We start from the raw sequence: 20000 nt of genomic DNA on the forward strand, positions 1-20000 counted from the left end.
CATGTAAAGAAGGCAGTCTCACACACACACACACTTGAATGTACAGAGACATATGGACGCGAGGACCTCGTCTCAGGCAGTGCAGTATGAGGTGTTGTGATGTTACACCACCCGTGTGTACTGAATCAGGTTACCTTTAAAAGTGAGGGCTGATTACACAATAAAGGAACGATCACTCGAGAGTGTGTGTGTGTGTGAGAGAGAGAGAGCGTGTGATTTTCACAGGTCAGTGTGTAGTTAGACGTGACATAAAACGGAGTTAATTCTGATAAAATCACTAACACGCCCTCCAGTGGATTTTATAAAACTGCGACGCTGATAAAATCCGGTGTCTCATAAATGTATTATTTATTATTTATTATCAGGTAATTTATTATTAACAACATTCAGAATAAACAGATTGTCAGCAGCAGTGTAGAGCAGGGTGTTTACACTAAACTCTGGTTGCTAAGCAACACAGTAACGATAGATTAGCGTATTCTGTGGACAGGATGAAGGGCGTAGCGTTGAGGTTGAAAACCTGGAGTAAGGTGTTGTGTTTTATAATAAACTGTGGGATAAACTACTCACTGCTCAGGTGAGGATTCAGGCTCCTCCCCTCCTCACCTGTCACAGAAACACGTTCTAGCATGTTAAAATCACACTCCTGCACACACACCTGTACACTCCTGCACACACGCTTGCACACACTTTCACACACCTGTATGTCTGTGCTCCATTTTCTGAACTGTCCTGTTAGTCTATACTGTAATCCTGTATTATACGGGTTCACACAGTTAATCAGGTGTGTGTGTGTGTGTTTTCCAGGTGTGGGGAAATCCTGCCTCTTATTACAGTTCACAGATAAACGCTTCCAGCCCGTGCACGACCTCACCATCGGTAAGCTCACACACTCCTCACAACCTAATGCTCCACACACACACACACACACACACACACACAGTAATCAGGTGTGTTAGTTACAGGAAATGTGGCTTATCTTCATAGTGATTAAACACTGCTGCTCTTATCTGTGTTTCATAAACGTGTGTGTGTGTGTGTGTGTGTGTGTGTAACCTGTCGATTCACATGTTAATGAACACAACCTGTCTTTGTACCATGAGTTTCGTTGTCTGACTCTGTAATAGAGTAAAAACCACATGCTGTCCCATTGCTCACCTCCGTTCTGATCAGACAAACTGAACTGATCAGACGTCTGATTTATAGTTGAAGCGGAGAATAAACACACACTGTCTGTCTAATCACCTTACAACATTCTGTCTTCATCATGGACATGTAAACATCACGCGGTAAGGTCTGAGCCGAGACAGGAATAAAGTCTGACTCTGTAGCTGGTCTGACGCGCTTCTGCAGTTAAATAAATAAATAAATATATGATTTATTTCACACATTTATCAGACCTGCTACGGTACGTCTCTGAAACACCTCTGTGAGTCTCACGTCCACCTGGTGTCGAGTCCTAGTGTATAAATATACTGTGTGTGTGTGTGTGTAAACTTACGTGTGTTTAAAATGGCTTTAAATCTGATCTTAATAATAATAATGTTAGAGATTTTCAGCAGGGCTCGGTCTCCTTTACTGCATTTATAACCTGTAATTCACAGAAACTCCTTTTCCTGTGTGTGTGTCATGACTGTTTCTTATCAGATTCTGTCGTTCTCGCTCACAGGTGTAGAATTTGGAGCGCGGATGATCACCATAGATGGCAAACAGATAAAGCTTCAAATCTGGGACACGGTGAGAGTCCTAAACACCTCATTAATACCTCACAAACACCTCATTAATACCTCACAAACACCTCATTAATACCTCACAAACACCTCATTAATACCTCACAAACACCTCATTAATACCTCACAAACACCTCATTAATACCTCACAAATACCTCACACACACCTCATTAATACCTCACAAACACCTCATTAATACCTCACAAACACCTCATTAATACCTCACAAATACCTCACACACACCTCATTAATACCTCACAAACACCTCATTAATACCTCACAAATACCTCACAAACACCTCATTATTACCTCACAAACACCTCATTAATACCTCACAAACACCTCATTAATACCTCACAAATACCTCACAAACACCTCACAAATACCTCACAAATACTTCACAAACACCTCATTTGTACCTCACTAACGCCTCATTGATACCTCACGAACGCCTCATTAACACCTCACGATCACACACTGACTCGCCGTGCAGGGAGTGAGGATGTACTACGGAATAATACACATGAAGCTTTTAAAGCTTTTATAGTTTTTACTAAAGACGAGATAGTTATTAATTATAGAGTGTAAAAATAACTGCAGAGTGTGTGTGTGGGGGGGGGGGGTACATTTCCAACACAAACAGCAGGGGGCAGTGTGTGCAGCACCGCACTGAGCACCACATGCAGGGCCTCCAGTGTGAAGTCTATTCTCCGTTGTCATGACGACATTAGTTTATTAAGTTTAGACATTAGTTTACATAAGTCCGGATGTGTCATGAGTTATTGTAATGTCCTGAACTCCACCTTCTTCACTGAGGAGGTGATTAAACAGGTGTTGCAGTGGGGGTGAGGTTAGTGTCAGCTCTGACTGCCCCCTAGTGGACAGGCACAGGCTCGCTGCGTGATATCGGATCAACACGTGAACGTAGAACAGGTTAGGGAGTTTAAGTCTGGGTTTAAGTGTGCTCATGTGGAACCGTTATTCTGTGTGCTGAGAAAGTACAGAACGCTTACACATCAGAAAAAAATCACAAAGGTCTGGAGGAAATGAATCCTCAGAAATTTTTTACGTGCTGTAAATGATTCCTGTCCATCTCTGAGTGACTCTTCATAAAATCATCCACTCTTCTAAAGTGTGTATTCACTTATACAGTGTTTAGTGTGTTCTCCTCCTCAGCACGGTTCTTTAGTCAGGTGAGAACACCGTGATCACGCTCGGGTTCAAGAGCAACTGAGTGAGTAAACTCTAGTGAGAAAGCGATTCGACTCTGAATCGAATCACCTACAGGAAGGAAATGGGTTGCAGTGAAAATGCTGTGCGTGAGTATGTGCGTGAGTGCGTGCGTGCATGTGAGAGAGATAAGTCCAGCAGGGGGCATGTCACTCTTACTTATCAGTGTTTAAACCCAAGTTTTGTGTTGTACAGGGATTACCCGTCTCTCTGTCAACAAGTGTTTCATCAGAGTGAATTAGGGCGGTGTTTAACTCCGATGGTCATTAACTCCGGTGGTCATTAACTCGGGCGGTGTTTAACTCCGGTGGTCATTAACTCGGGCGGTGTTTAACTCCGGTGGTCATTAAATCGGGTGGTGTTTAACTCGGGCAGTGTTTAACTCCGGTGGTCATTAACTCGGGTGGTGTTTACGCCGATGGTCATGAACTTGGGCAGTGTTTAACTCCGGTGGTCATGAACTCGGGCGGTGTTTACGCCGATGTTCATTAGATCGGTTGGTGTTTAACTCTGGTGGTCATGAACTCGGGCGGTGTTTAACTCCGGTGGTCATGAACTCGGGCGGTGTTTAATATTCTTGGTGCTTGTTGAAGTGTGCAGGTTTACTGTGATGGTGTTAATGATGATGCCCAGTGTCAGGTTTGAGCTGTGGTCCTGTCAGCAGCACCGTTTCTGCCCCACACAGTAAATTACCCCGGAGCTTTGAAGTGATGTATTTCCTCAGTGTGGTGTTGGTGTGATAGTGTGATGGAGAATGATGGAGCGTGATGGAGCGCTGTGGCAGCGTAACAGAAGAAATCTGCATCTCTGGCCTTCCTGTAACCTTTTCACTCTGCACAGATGGCCAGCATAAAACTGCCATTCATCATTTATTCACAATGGACTCCATTAACTCTAATGTTAACAGCTGCCCCCCGGGGGGAGGGGTAACGGAGGCGGGGGTTACTGAATTGAAATGGGTCTTCACTCTCCTCCTGCCAGAAACACACACACACACACACACACACACAGTCGAGACAGGGGCCATCTTACTATACACACACACACACACACACACACACACACACACAGAGACTGAGTCGAGACAGGGGCCATCTTACTACACACACACACACAGAGTCTGAGTCGAGACAGGGGCCATCTTACTACACACACACACACACACACACACACACACACAGAGTCTGAGTCGAGACAGGGGCCATCTTACTACACACACACTCTCTCTGATTGGTCAGTCTACTGCACAGAGGTGCATTGTGGGATAGTGGTCAGACGTGTGTGTGTGTGTGTGTGTGTGTGTGTTTCTACTCAGAGTAGATAACAGTGATCTGGAACAGTGTGTGACATATAAATACAAAACATTTATAATAAACACAATAAACATGTCTGTCTGTCTGTCGCTCTCTTTCTCTGTCTGTGGGTCTCACTGCACTGAATAAGCATCACCTACAGAACCTCTGAGGATTGTCACTGTAACATGGAAGAAGAACTCACTGTGTGTGTGTGTGTGTGTGTGTGTGTGTGTGTGTGTGTGTGTGTGTGTGTGTGTGTGCGCGCCCCCTCCCCGTACAGGCCGGTCAGGAGTCGTTCCGCTCCATCACCAGGTCTTACTACAGAGGAGCCGCAGGAGCTCTACTCGTCTATGACATCACAAGGTAAACACGTGCACACACGCGCGCACACACACACACACACACACACACACACACACACTCTCTTTACTAAACACGGTTGTTGGTGTATTTTACAGAAGGGACACCTTTAACCACCTGACCACCTGGTTAGAAGACGCCCGTCAACATTCCAACTCCAACATGGTCATCATGCTGATCGGGAATAAGAGGTACGGTGTGTGTGCTGAGAAGCAAAAGAATTGGCACCTGTTGAAAAAGGAGGCGGAGTCAGTGCCATAACGGAGGAGTGTTTATTTATGTTGTGGTTCAGTGACCTGGAGTCAAGGAGAGAGGTGAAGAAGGAGGAGGGAGAGGCCTTCGCAAGGGAACACGGCCTCATCTTCATGGAGACTTCAGCCAAGACCGCGTCCAACGTAGAAGAGGTGTGTATATACACACGTACACACGCGCGCGCACATACACACCTACGCACGCACCCGCACACCTCTCCCGAATACATACCCGCGCGCACGCGCGCACACACACACGCCCCTATACACACACACACGCCCCTATACATACACACACGCACCCCCCTATACATACACACACGCACACACACCCCCCTATACATACACACACACACACACCCCTATACATACACACACACACCCCTATACATACACACACGCACACACACCCCTATACATACACACACGCACACACACCCTTATACATACACACACGCCCCTATACATACGCACACACACCCCTATACATACACACACACACACACCCCTATACATACACACACACACACACCCTTATACATACACACACGCACACACACACACACACCCCTATACATACACACACACACCCCTATACATACACACACACACCCCTATACATACACACACACACCCCTATACATACACACACGCACACACACCCCTATACATACACACACGCACACACACCCCTATACATACACACACGCACACACACCCTTATACATACACACACGCCCCTATACATACGCACACACACCCCTATACATACACACACGCACACACACCCTTATACATACACACACGCACACACACCCCTATACATACACACACGCACACACACCCCTATACATACACACACGCACACACACCCCTATACATACACACACGCACCCCCCCTATACACACGCACACACACCCCCCTATACACACGCACACACACCCCCCTATACATACACACACACACCCCCCTATACATACACACACACACACCCCTATACATACACACACACACCCCTATACATACACACACACACACCCACCTATACATACACACACGCACACACCCCCCTATACACACACGCGCACACACACCCCTATACATACACACACACACCCCTATACATACACACACGCACACACACCCCTATACATACACACACGCACACACACACCCTTATACATACACACACGCACACACACCCCTATACATACACACACGCACACACACCCCTATACATACACACACGCACACACACCCCTATACATACACACACGCACACACACCCCTATACATACACACACGCACACACACCCCTATACATACACACACGCACACACACACCCCTATACATACACACACACCCCCCCTATACATACACACACGCGCACACACCCCTATACATACACACACGCACACACACACCCTTATACATACACACACGCACACACACCCCTATACATACACACACGCACACACACACCCTTATACATACACACACGCACACACACCCCTATACATACACACACGCACACACACACCCTTATACATACACACACGCACACACACCCCTATACATACACACACGCACACACACCCCTATACATACACACACGCACACACACCCCTATACATACACACACGCACACACACCCCTATACATACACACACGCACACACACACCCCTATACATACACACACGCACACACACCCCCCTATACATACACACACGCACACACCCCCCTATACATACACACACGCACACACACCCCTATACATACACACACGCACACACACCCCCCTATACATACACACACGCACACACACCCCCCCTATACGCACACACACGCACACACACCCCCCCTATACATACACACACCCCCCCTATACATACACACACCCCCCCTATACATACACACACCCCCCCTATACATACACACACGCACACACACCCCTATACATACACACACGCACACACACCCCTATACATACACACACGCACCCCCCTATACACACGCACACACACCCCCCTATACATACACACACACACACCCCCCTATACATACACACACACACCCCTATACATACACACACGCACACACACCCCTATACATACACACACGCACACACACCCCTATACATACACACACGCACACACACCCCTATACATACACACACGCACACACACCCCTATACATACGCACACACACCCCTATACATACACACACACACCCCTATACACACGCACACACACCCCTATACATACACACACGCACACACACCCCTATACATACACACACGCACACACACCCCTATACATACACACACGCACACACACCCCTATACATACACACACGCACACACACCCCTATACATACACACACGCACACACACCCCTATACATACACACACACACCCCCCTATACATACACACACACACCCCCCTATACATACACACACACCCCCCTATACATACACACACACACCCCTATACATACACACACACACCCCTATACATACACACACGCACACACACCCCTATACATACACACACGCACACACACCCCTATACATACACACACGCACACACACCCCTATACATACACACACGCGCACACCCCCCTATACACACACGCGCGCACACACCCCTATACATACACACACGCACCCCTATACATACACACACGCACACACACCCCTATACATACACACACGCACACACACCCCTATACATACACACACGCACACACACCCCTATACATACACACACGCACACACACCCCTATACATACACACACGCACACACACCCCTATACATACACACACACGCACACCCCCTATACATACACACGCACACACACCCCTATACATACACACGCACACACCCACCTATACATACACACACGCACACACCCACCTATACATACACACACGCACACACCCACCTATACATACACACACGCACACACCCCCCTATACACACACGCGCACACACACCCCTATACATACACACACACACCCCTATACATACACACACACACCCCTATACATACACACACGCACACACACCCCTATACATACACACACGCACACACACCCCTATACATACACACACGCACACACACCCCTATACATACACACACGCACACACACACCCCTATACATACACACACGCACACACACACCCCTATACATACACACACGCACACACACACCCCTATACATACACACACGCACACACACCCCCCCTATACGCACACACACGCACACACACCCCCCCTATACGCACACACACGCACACACACCCCCCCTATACGCACACACACCCCCCCTATACATACACACCCCCCCTATACATACACACACCCCCCCTATACATACACACACGCACACACACCCCTATACATACACACACGCGCACACACCCCTATACATACACACACCCCCCCATACATACACACACGCACACACACCCCCCTATACATACACACACGCACACACACCCCTATACATACACACACCCCCCCATACATACACACACGCACACACACCCCTATACATACACACACGCACACACACCCCTATACATACACACACGCACACACACCCCTATACATACACACACACCCCCCCTATACATACACACGCGCACACACACCCCCCTATACATACACACGCGCACACACCCCCCTATACATACACACACGCACACACACCCCTATACATACACACACACACCCCTATACATACACACACGCACACACACCCCTATACATACACACACACCCCCCTATACATACACACGCGCACACACACCCCCCTATACATACACACGCGCACACACCCCCCTATACATACACACACGCACACACACCCCTATACATACACACACACCCCTATACATACACACACCCCCCCTATACATACACACACGCACACACACGCACACACACCCCCCCTATACATACACACACGCACACACACCCCTATACATACACACACACACACACCCCTATACATACACACACACACACACACCCCTATACATACACACACGCGCACACACCCCTATACATACACACACGCGCACACACCCCTATACATACACACACGCGCACACACCCCTATACATACACACACGCGCACACACCCCTATACATACACACACGCACACACACCCCTATACATACACACACGCACACACACCCCTATACATACACACACGCACACACACCCCTATACATACACACACACACCCCCCCTATACATACATACACACACGCACACACACCCCTATACATACACACACGCACACACACCCCTATACATACACACACGCACACACACCCCTATACATACACACACGCGCACACACACCCCTATACATACACACACGCGCACACACACCCCTATACATACACACACGCACCCCCCCTATACATACACACACACACCCCCCCCTATACATACACACACACACACCCCCCCTATACATACACACACACCCCCCTATACATACACACACGCACACACACCCCTATACATACACACACGCACACACACCCCTATACATACACACACGCACACACACCCCTATACATACACACACACACCCCCTATACATACACACGCGCGCACACACCCACGCGCGCACACACCCCTATACATACACACGCGCGCACACACCCCTATACATACACACGCGCGCACACACCCCTATACATACACACGCGCGCACACACCCCTATACATACACACACGCGCGCACACACCCCTATACATACACACGCGCGCACACACCCCTATACATACACACGCGCGCACACACCCCTATACATACACACGCGCGCGCACACACCCCTATACATTCACATGCGCATACACACACGCACGCACGCGCACACACACATACTCCTATACATACATACACACACACCCCTATACACACACGTGCACACACCCCTATACATACATACACATACACACACACACACCCCTATACATACATACACACACACACCCCTATACATACACACACACACACCCCTATACGTACACACACACACACCCCTATACATACACACACACACACCCCTATACATACACACACCCCCCTATACATACACACACACACACCCCTATACATACATACGCGCACACCCCCCCAATACATACACATGCACACACCCCCCTATACATACGCACGCGCGCACACACACGCACACACACGCACACACACCCCTATACGTTCACACGCATGCACACACACTGAGCTGTTTCCTCACAGTCAGGATATACACATGCGTGCGCACACACACACCCCCCTATACATGCGCGCGCGCACACGTGCGCACACACACCCCTATACATACACACGCACACACACACACACCCCTATACATACACACGCACACACACACACCCCTATACATACACACGCACACACACACACCCCTATACATACACACGCACACGCACACACACACACACCCCTATACATACACACGCACACGCACACACACACACCCCTATACGTACACACGCACACACACACACACACACCCCCCTATACATGCACGCGCGCACACACACACACACACACACACACACACACACGTACATACACATGCACGCACACACAAATACACACACTCTGACGCACATACATACACAGGCGCACACACACACTCATAAACTCACACACACACATACATATGTGCATTCACATGCACACACACTCACATAGACACTCACATACACGCGCACACACACACATACATATGTATACACACACACTGAGCTGTTTCCTCACAATCAGGACACACACACCAAGCTGTTTCCTCACAGTCAGGATACACACAAACACGCGCGCACCCACACACACACACACACGCACTAAGCTGTTTCCCCACAGCCAGGATGTAACTGGAGGTGAATAACAGCGGTGTAATTTTGTGAAGCGCCGCCCCCTGTCTGCCCACCCCCACCCCCACCCCCACCCCGTCACCTCCCCATATGATTAATTCGTCTCATTAGTGCCGTGTGAATTCTCCTGACTCCTCCCTCTGCCCTTTTCATGACGTCTCTGTCTCCTGTCTCAGCCTCATGAATATTCATCTATCTTCCTCTTTCTTTCAAGCGCACACACACACACACACACACACACTCACTTTATATGCGAGCACACACACGCCATCTTTCGTTTTGTGCCTCGTATAATCACCTTTGAGTGTAGCCGTAGTCACGACATTTTTTTAAGTAATCGTGAAACAGATGAAGAGATCGAATTTGGCGTTCATGTTGCGTTATGATGAAATAGAATTGATGATGGTTTGTACGGAGCTGTCACTATGGCGACACAAGTGCTGGCAAAACAGAGACTGTGGTTGTCCTGATAAACATCAACAACAACAACAACAACAGCAACATTCAACAATAAATAACACTAAGTACTAAATATTTAGCAAAAAAATCCAGGTTACCATAGCAACAAGAAATGCTTAATTGAAGTTATCAAACTCAGAAACTGTGTGTGTGTGTGTGTGTGTGTGTGTATACAGATAACAGACATGTATTTTATATTGTAACATCACACAGTGCAACTCGGAGCCTTCAGAATTGTTCCGAGTTTGATCACTTCAATTAAATGTTTCTTGTTGCTATGGTAACCTGCATATGCAAACCCAGCCCCCTTCCTTAACACGATCCTTGTGTTTAATATGAACCTGTTTAAATTTAGAAGGTAATTCGGTGGTGAACTTCATGTGGTACGTGTCTGTATTCATGTGTTTGGTCATGTGTGTGTGTGTGTGTGTGTGTGTGTGTGTGTGTGTGTGTACGTTCCAGGCATTTATCAACACAGCTAAGGAGATTTATGAGAAGATCCAAGAGGGCGTGTTCGACATCAACAACGAGGTAAACACAAACAGGAAGTATGTTCATGAAACAAGACATGGGAAAACTTTCATTTACAGCTTTATCTCTGTCTGTTACAAAGCACTGACACTGGAGACTCCTTCCATACGTGTTACATAAACACATTTGTCCTTACAGAAAACTTCACCACATCTATGGTTACACACGTTTTATTATAAACAGGTTTAAAATCTTGTTTAACAAAGTGTAACGTGTAATCGTTGATATGGTGAAGTTTTTTAGGAAATGTTTATTTAACATTTATGGACGGTAGGCTTGGGACACTCGACGGTAGCATCGGGAATCCCAGCATGCATCATGTTTGTATACCTACGTAGTATGGAGTGTGTGATTCCTTACTTCTGACCAATCAGAATCCAGAACTCAACAGCACTGTGAGATAAAATAGTCATCAATCACATGCAACATGGACACGGTTCTCATTGCTACACTACAGAGTATCATACGTGTGTGTGTGTGTGTGTGTGTGTGTGTTCCAGGCGAACGGGATTAAAATCGGGCCGCAGCACGCTGCCACTAACTCCACGCTGGCTGGAGGACAGGGAGGACAGCAGGCCGGAGGAGGCTGCTGCTGAATTACCACTTCTACCCCTTTATTCTACCCCTTACTCCCTCATCCCCCTTTCCCCTTACTCCCTCCATCCCTCCCTCTTGTTTCTACTGGACTGTTCGCTCTCACTAATGTTTTCTTAACCCTCAAATCCAAATCGTGTACTAGATGGCTGTAAACAAAAAAAATCAGAAAAAAACAAATCCTGCTCCTGCAGAAGAAGCCCAGGTAGTGAGGTGGTGAGAAGATGAGGAGCTGGTGGAGCTGATGGAGCTGGTGGAGCTCTCCGTTCTCAGCCGCAGCAGGTTCCCGATCATACGGTTAGCTAGGTCCCGAGCCGCCGACCCCACGCTGGTGATTATTATCTTCATGTTTGTGGATTTCTTTTTGTTTTGTGCCCTTTTTTTTGTTGACTTTGAGCTGAATTGTATTAAACACTACAAAGTCATCTCTAGTATTTTAATCGGTGTGTGTGGGTGGAGTCTGTGATCACGGTTCACTCTGGAGTCCGGACGAAGGGGCGTGTCCCAGCGCTCTGATTGATTTTACAGCGTGACTGCGGGGTCTTGTGGTTAACGAAGGGGCGGGGCTTAGCTTGGAATGAATCGGCCAATTGTTATGACATCACAACGCAGTAGTTTAGCTAACATCGCTTAGTTTCCTAACGTGACTAGCTGCTTAATGTCGGCTAACTGCTAGCTGCTGGAGGGGTAACGTAGCATAAAGGCTAGCCATGATGATCAGGTTTGTGATTGCTCAATCATTTTTAACATGTACTCCGCCCCTGCTGACACAGCTCCGCCCGTCACGCCGTAAAACCAGGACGTGTGTGTGTGTGTGTGTGTGTGTGTGTGTGTGTGTCCGAGCTGCGATGAAATGAGCAGCCGTTATTAAAATGAAGATAAACAGCAGGATGTTTTAATGTGTATTTATCAGGACACTGTGTATATATAGCGCTCATTTCTTGCTTTGATGTACGTTAGAGTTAAATTTGCCCTTTCTGACCCGACGCTGTGCGAGTAGAGCTTGAGAATGCGACAGTATTCGGCGCTGTTTTAACTTTTACTGCCTCGTTACTTTGACTTCCTGCCTTCTCCTTCTCTCTGTCGTGTATAGAAACCTTATATAGATTTATTATATTGTGTACCTGTTTTAATGCCAAATTTGTGTTTACCCGTGTCTCCCAAAAACACGCTGTTCGCCTTAAACCCGATTTCAGAGCGGCGTTTAACATAATCACGTCACATTACAGACGATATGACGGAGGATACACACTAATCCTGTATACTCAGTTTTATATATATATATATATAAATAAATAAAGCCCATTAAACTCGTCCCTGTAGCGTCAGTCCAGCCCCGCCTCCTCCGCGTGTACGGCTCGCTCTCGCCGCCGCTGCCGCGTCCTCCTCCACTACACTCTCTCTCTCTTTCTCTCTCCGGGTGAACATCCTCTCCGTGGTGAAAGGGCGTGTGGTGAAAAGTCAAACTGAAATAACGTTGTGATTCTTCACTATTATTTGCTGTGTTCTCCAAATAAAATGCTATCACAATAAAACATGAATAAGATTCCTCGCTCTGAACTGCTGTGTGTGTGTGTGAGTGTCCGTGAGAGAGCTTTAACAGGAAGAGTGGATCATTTTCGCATTTATTATACCACATTGTTTCGCCTGAGGGACTGCAGGACACGGTGAAGTGTGTGGAATAATAACAAGGTTCTGTAACACCCCGCACGACACGCCCACGCCGTCACGCTCTCCCTCACAACGTCACAACATCACAACACCCCGAACCACACGCCCACGCCGTCACGCTCTCCCTCACAACGTCACAACACCCCGCACGACACACCCACGCCGTCACGCTCTCCCTCACAACGTCACAACACCCCGCACGAGACGCCCACACCGTCACGCTCTCCCTCACAACGTCACAACACCCCGCACGACACGCCCACGCCGTCACGCTCTCCCTCACAACGTCACAACACCCCGCACGACACACCCACGCCGTCACGCTCTCCCTCACAACGTCACAACACCCCGCACGACACGCCCACGCCGTCACGCTCTCCCTCACAACGTCACAACACCCCGCACGACACGCCCACGCCGTCACGCTCTCCCTCACAACGTCACATCACAACACCCCGAACGACACGCCCACGCCGTCACTCTCTCCCTCACAACGTCACGACACGCCCACGCCGTCACTCTCTCCCTCACGATGTCGTGAGTCAGTAATAAAGTACAGGACAATGCAGTAAGACTGAATGAGGCATGTAGGACTGTAACTGGGCCTCAGTTACGAAGCTGGAAACTTCATTTATTTCAGTTTTATTAAAAGATAAACGCGGCCCCCGTGTTACAGATAAATTACCTGAGTTTTATTTTAGTTCCAAACCCTGATCCTCATTTATCTCTCATTTTTTGTTAAAGTTGTGTGTAAATGTTTTCATGGCCAAACCGATCTAAACATTTCTTCAAACTCGCGTGCGAATGTCGATAAACGACAATCAGCTGTAAATTACAGCCATGCTCATGGCACGTTTACATTTGGTCACGCCCACAAAACTCAATAAAAGGCAAAGAGAGCTGAAAATGACAAAATGATGTCTGAGCGGTGAAAGCGCGCCTCCTGACACGGTGTGTGCTAATCAGTCCGTACACGATGTTGTGGAGTTTTGTGTTTTTTGCAGAAAACTGCTCGAATCGGCGAGATCGTGATTACAGGAAGTAGTTCTTCGCGCCCTCTCACAGTGATGTTTGTTTTTAAACAAGAGTTTTAGCTGTGCTCATGTTTGACGCACGTGAATGGAAGAGGGCTTCGGCTGAATGAGCGTTGTGATGACGTCACATGACGCGTCTCGACCCGAACCTACATATAACCTGTGGAAAGTTTGAAATCTTGCAGCTCCTCTGAATACTGCGACGTTTCCCTGGAGGGACTGAATAATGTTCCAGTAACGCAGCTCAGCCACTGCGCGCTAACACACGCTAACTCCTCCTCCCTTCATAAGGTTCCATTAAAATTTGTCCAGATCAAGGTGAGTCTTGAAGCAATTCCAAAACCTATAAATTATTTAATTTCATTAATCTGAATTTCAGGAAATACGTTAGTGTGTAACTGAAATAAAGCAGTGATTTAAACTCACGTGAAACCAAAGAAATCCAATAAACAGTAAAAATGAGATTAAAACCCTGGGAGAAGAGATACGCTTTCAGTCTCTTTTTAAAAATCATAACTGAAGGTGCGAGGCAGATGTCCATTGGCAAGTGATTCCATAAACGAGGGGCGGAGACTGAAAAAGCTCCACCCCCTTTAGTTATTAAACGGATGGAGGGACATACAGAAGAAACCTATCAGGAGATCTTTAAAATCTGCTGGATGAATGTGGTGTAAGAAGATCTTTGAGATAAGATGGAGCTTGATCATTAAGAGTTTTAAAGACAAAACAGAATCTTAAACCGGATCCGAAACTGGACCGGGAGCCCACGGAGCGACGCTACATTTTTATTTCTTCGCCCTGGTCAACAGCCTTGCAGCTGCGTTCTGAAACATCTGGAGACGAGCAAGAGATGACCGAGGAAGACCCGAGTACAGTGAATTACGATAATCTATCCGTGATGTGAGAAAAGCACCAATAATCTTCTCCAAATCTCAGAAAGACAAAAACGTGTTAAGTTTAGAAATAATCCGTAATCGATAAAAACTAGTCGTAACGACTTTATAGCCATTTATTAGCTTGGAGTCCAGGACGATACCGAGGTTCCCAACCTGGGAGGAAATGAGGAGGAGTGATTACGCTCATTAATGACACCATCTCTCAATCTCGGGACCAACAACAATTATTTCAGTTTTGTGTTCAAAAATATTGCATGAAATTCAGCACCATGAACCTGAACAATATCCAGCAGTTGTTACGTGGCGTGGGGGTCAGCGCGCTTGTTGGGTGGAGGCTGGTAGTGTAACAGCAAAGTTTGACTTTGATGCGCTGCAGTGTGATGCACAAACCCGGTCCACTTATTTACACTATCGCCCGATTTTACACTACTGCGTGAGTTACACTACTGTGAGTTTACACTACTGTGAGTTTACACTACTGCCCAAGATTACACTACTGTGAGTTTACACTACTGTGAGTTTACACTACTGCCCAAGATTACACTACTGTGAGTTTACACTACTGTGAGTTTACACTACTGTGAGTTTACACTACTGTGTGAGTTACACTACTGTGAGTTTACACTACTGTGAGTTTACACTACTGCGTGAGTTACACTACTGTGAGTTTACACTACTGCGTGAGTTACACTACTGTGAGTTTACACTACTGCGTGAGTTACACTATTGGCCGAGTTTACACTACTGTGAGTTTACACTACTGCGTGAGTTTACACTACTGCGTGAGTTACACTATTGGCCGAGTTTACACTACTGTGAGTTTACACTACTGTGAGTTTACACTACTGCGTGAGTTACACTATTGGCCGAGTTTACACTACTGTGAGTTTACACTACTGCCCAAGATTACACTATTGTGAGTTTACACTATTGTGAGTTTACACTACTGCCCAAGATTACACTATTGTGAGTTTACACTATTGTGAGTTTACACTACTGCCCAAGATTACACTATTGTGAGTTTACACTACTGCCCGAGTTTACACTACTGTGAGTTTACACTACTGTGAGTTTACACTACTGCCCGAGTTTACACTACTGTGAGTTTACACTACTGCCCGAGTTTACACTACTGTGAGTTTACACTACTGTGAGTTTACACTACTGCGTGAGTTACACTACTGTGAGTTTACACTACTGCGTGAGTTACACTATTGGCCGAGTTTACACTACTGTGAGTTTACACTACTGTGAGTTTACACTACTGCGTGAGTTTACACTACTGTGAGTTTACACTACTGCGTGAGTTACACTATTGGCCGAGTTTACACTACTGTGAGTTTACACTACTGTGAGTTTACACTACTGCGTGAGTTACACTACTGTGAGTTTACACTACTGTGAGTTTACACTACTGCGTGAGTTTACACTACTGTGAGTTTACACTACTGCGTGAGTTACACTATTGGCCGAGTTTACACTACTGTGAGTTTACACTACTGCGTGAGTTACACTATTGGCCGAGTTTACACTACTGTGAGTTTACACTACTGTGAGTTTACACTACTGCGTGAGTTACACTATTGGCCGAGTTTACACTACTGTGAGTTTACACTACTGTGAGTTTACACTACTGCGTGAGTTACACTACTGTGAGTTTACACTACTGCGTGAGTTACACTATTGGCCGAGTTTACACTACTGTGAGTTTACACTACTGTGAGTTTACACTACTGTGAGTTTACACTACTGCGTGAGTTACACTACTGTGAGTTTACACTACTGCGTGAGTTACACTACTGTGAGTTTACACTACTGCGTGAGTTTACACTACTGCGTGAGTTACACTATTGGCCGAGTTTACACTACTGTGAGTTTACACTACTGCGTGAGTTTACACTACTGCGTGAGTTACACTATTGGCCGAGTTTACACTACTGTGAGTTTACACTACTGTGAGTTTACACTACTGCGTGAGTTACACTATTGGCCGAGTTTACACTACTGTGAGTTTACACTACTGCCCAAGATTACACTATTGTGAGTTTACACTATTGTGAGTTTACACTACTGCCCAAGATTACACTATTGTGAGTTTACACTATTGTGAGTTTACACTACTGCCCAAGATTACACTATTGTGAGTTTACACTATTGTGAGTTTACACTACTGCCCAAGATTACACTATTGTGAGTTTACACTACTGCCCGAGTTTACACTACTGTGAGTTTACACTACTGTGAGTTTACACTACTGCCCGAGTTTACACTACTGTGAGTTTACACTACTGCCCGAGTTTACACTACTGTGAGTTTACACTACTGTGAGTTTACACTACTGCGTGAGTTACACTACTGTGAGTTTACACTACTGCGTGAGTTACACTATTGGCCGAGTTTACACTACTGTGAGTTTACACTACTGTGAGTTTACACTACTGTGAGTTTACACTACTGCGTGAGTTTACACTACTGTGAGTTTACACTACTGCGTGAGTTACACTATTGGCCGAGTTTACACTACTGTGAGTTTACACTACTGTGAGTTTACACTACTGCGTGAGTTACACTATTGGCCGAGTTTACACTACTGTGAGTTTACACTACTGTGAGTTTACACTACTGCGTGAGTTTACACTACTGTGAGTTTACACTACTGCGTGAGTTACACTATTGGCCGAGTTTACACTACTGTGAGTTTACACTACTGCGTGAGTTACACTATTGGCCGAGTTTACACTACTGTGAGTTTACACTACTGCCCAAGATTACACTATTGTGAGTTTACACTACTGTGAGTTTACACTACTGCCCGAGTTTACACTACTGTGAGTTTACACTACTGTGAGTTTACACTACTGCCCGAGTTTACACTACTGTGAGTTTACACTACTGTGAGTTTACACTACTGCGTGAGTTTACACTACTGTGAGTTTACACTTCTATAGGTCCATAACTTTATACTGATTGCAACTACACTTACAATTACTCGAAGGGTTTTGAGGGAATCTTTGGGCCTTTAAAATGGATCACTGGCCAAAAACCCTGGTCTATGATTTATTAATGTCAAAATCATAATGATATAATCTAATATAATCTAATAATAAACAGCAGTAATCTGATCTGCTCATGTCTAATGCATCTTCATCTCATCACAGTACTGATTTTTTCATAATCAGATTCTACAGTAAACGATTTGTATCCAGCGCTGCTCTTAGATCACTGCACACGCTAGTGTTTTACCTGCTCTAACACACCTGTCTCACCTCAGCAGCTCACCAACACACCTGTCTCACCTCAGCAGCTCACTAACGCACCTGTCTCACCTCAGCAGCTCACCAACACACCTATCTCACCTCAGCAGCTCACTAACACACCTGTCTCACTTCAGCAGCTCACCAACGCACCTGTCTCACTTCAGCAGCTCACCAACGCACCTGTCTCACCTCAGCAGCTCACCAACACACCTGTCTCACCTCAGCAGCTCACCAACGCACCTGTCTCACCTCAGCAGCTCACCAACACACCTATCTCACCTCAGCAGCTCACTAACACACCTGTCTCACTTCAGCAGCTCACCAACACACCTGTCTCACTTCAGCAGCTCACCAACGCACCTGTCTCACCTCAGCAGCTCACCAACACACCTGTCTCACCTCAGCAGCTCACTAACGCACCTGTCTCACCTCAGCAGCTCACCAACGCACCTATCTCACCTCAGCAGCTCACCAACACACCTGTCTCACCTCAGCAGCTCACCAACGCACCTGTCTCACCTCAGCAGCTCACCAACACACCTATCTCACCTCAGCAGCTCACCAACACACCTGTCTCACTTCAGCGGCCCATCAACACACCTTCTGTTATCATCAGTGTGGAGAAAGTAAGATAAAATCTTCCCAAACTACTTTTCTTATGGACTTTTATATCGTTAACTTTCACGCTGTAGCAGTACAGTAAAAAGTAGTTCCGGTTCCTTTACACTTTCCTGAAGGGTTTGTGGTATCCATAATCCATCAGAG

The 20000-nt window shown here is 46.6% G+C and overlaps 2 protein-coding genes across 2 annotated transcripts in view; both read left to right on the top strand.

Annotated features, from left to right (window-relative positions):
* Nucleotides 1-12802, top strand: part of rab2a (RAB2A, member RAS oncogene family) — a 23462-nt gene extending 10660 nt beyond the window's left edge. Inside the window, exons 2-8 of the mRNA XM_053647375.1 lie at nucleotides 808-879; nucleotides 1670-1737; nucleotides 4537-4619; nucleotides 4715-4807; nucleotides 4909-5020; nucleotides 11715-11783; nucleotides 12284-12802. Of these exons, the coding sequence (XP_053503350.1) occupies nucleotides 808-879; nucleotides 1670-1737; nucleotides 4537-4619; nucleotides 4715-4807; nucleotides 4909-5020; nucleotides 11715-11783; nucleotides 12284-12379 (593 nt within the window). The 3' untranslated portion in view covers nucleotides 12380-12802. The remainder of the gene's footprint in view (nucleotides 1-807; nucleotides 880-1669; nucleotides 1738-4536; nucleotides 4620-4714; nucleotides 4808-4908; nucleotides 5021-11714; nucleotides 11784-12283) is intronic.
* Nucleotides 12803-14580: 1778 nt separating this feature from the next.
* Nucleotides 14581-19870, top strand: LOC128621082 (uncharacterized). Its single transcript, XM_053646562.1, has 3 exons — nucleotides 14581-14585; nucleotides 15253-15400; nucleotides 19250-19870. Exons 1-3 carry the CDS (start codon nucleotides 14581-14583, stop codon nucleotides 19868-19870), a joined length of 774 nt encoding a protein of 257 aa, XP_053502537.1.
* Nucleotides 19871-20000: the final 130 nt, after the last annotated feature.

This window comes from Ictalurus furcatus, chromosome 17, assembly GCF_023375685.1.
Source record: "Ictalurus furcatus strain D&B chromosome 17, Billie_1.0, whole genome shotgun sequence".
Taxonomy (NCBI): Eukaryota; Metazoa; Chordata; class Actinopteri; order Siluriformes; family Ictaluridae; genus Ictalurus; species Ictalurus furcatus.

What these genes read in the sequence shown, in the direction of transcription:
- LOC128621082 (XM_053646562.1), top strand. An exon ending in TAAAATTTGTCCAGATCAAG is followed by an intron (nt 15,401 to 19,249) that starts GTGAGTCTTGAA and finishes GTCTCACCTCAG; the next exon opens with CAGCTCACCAACACACCTGT.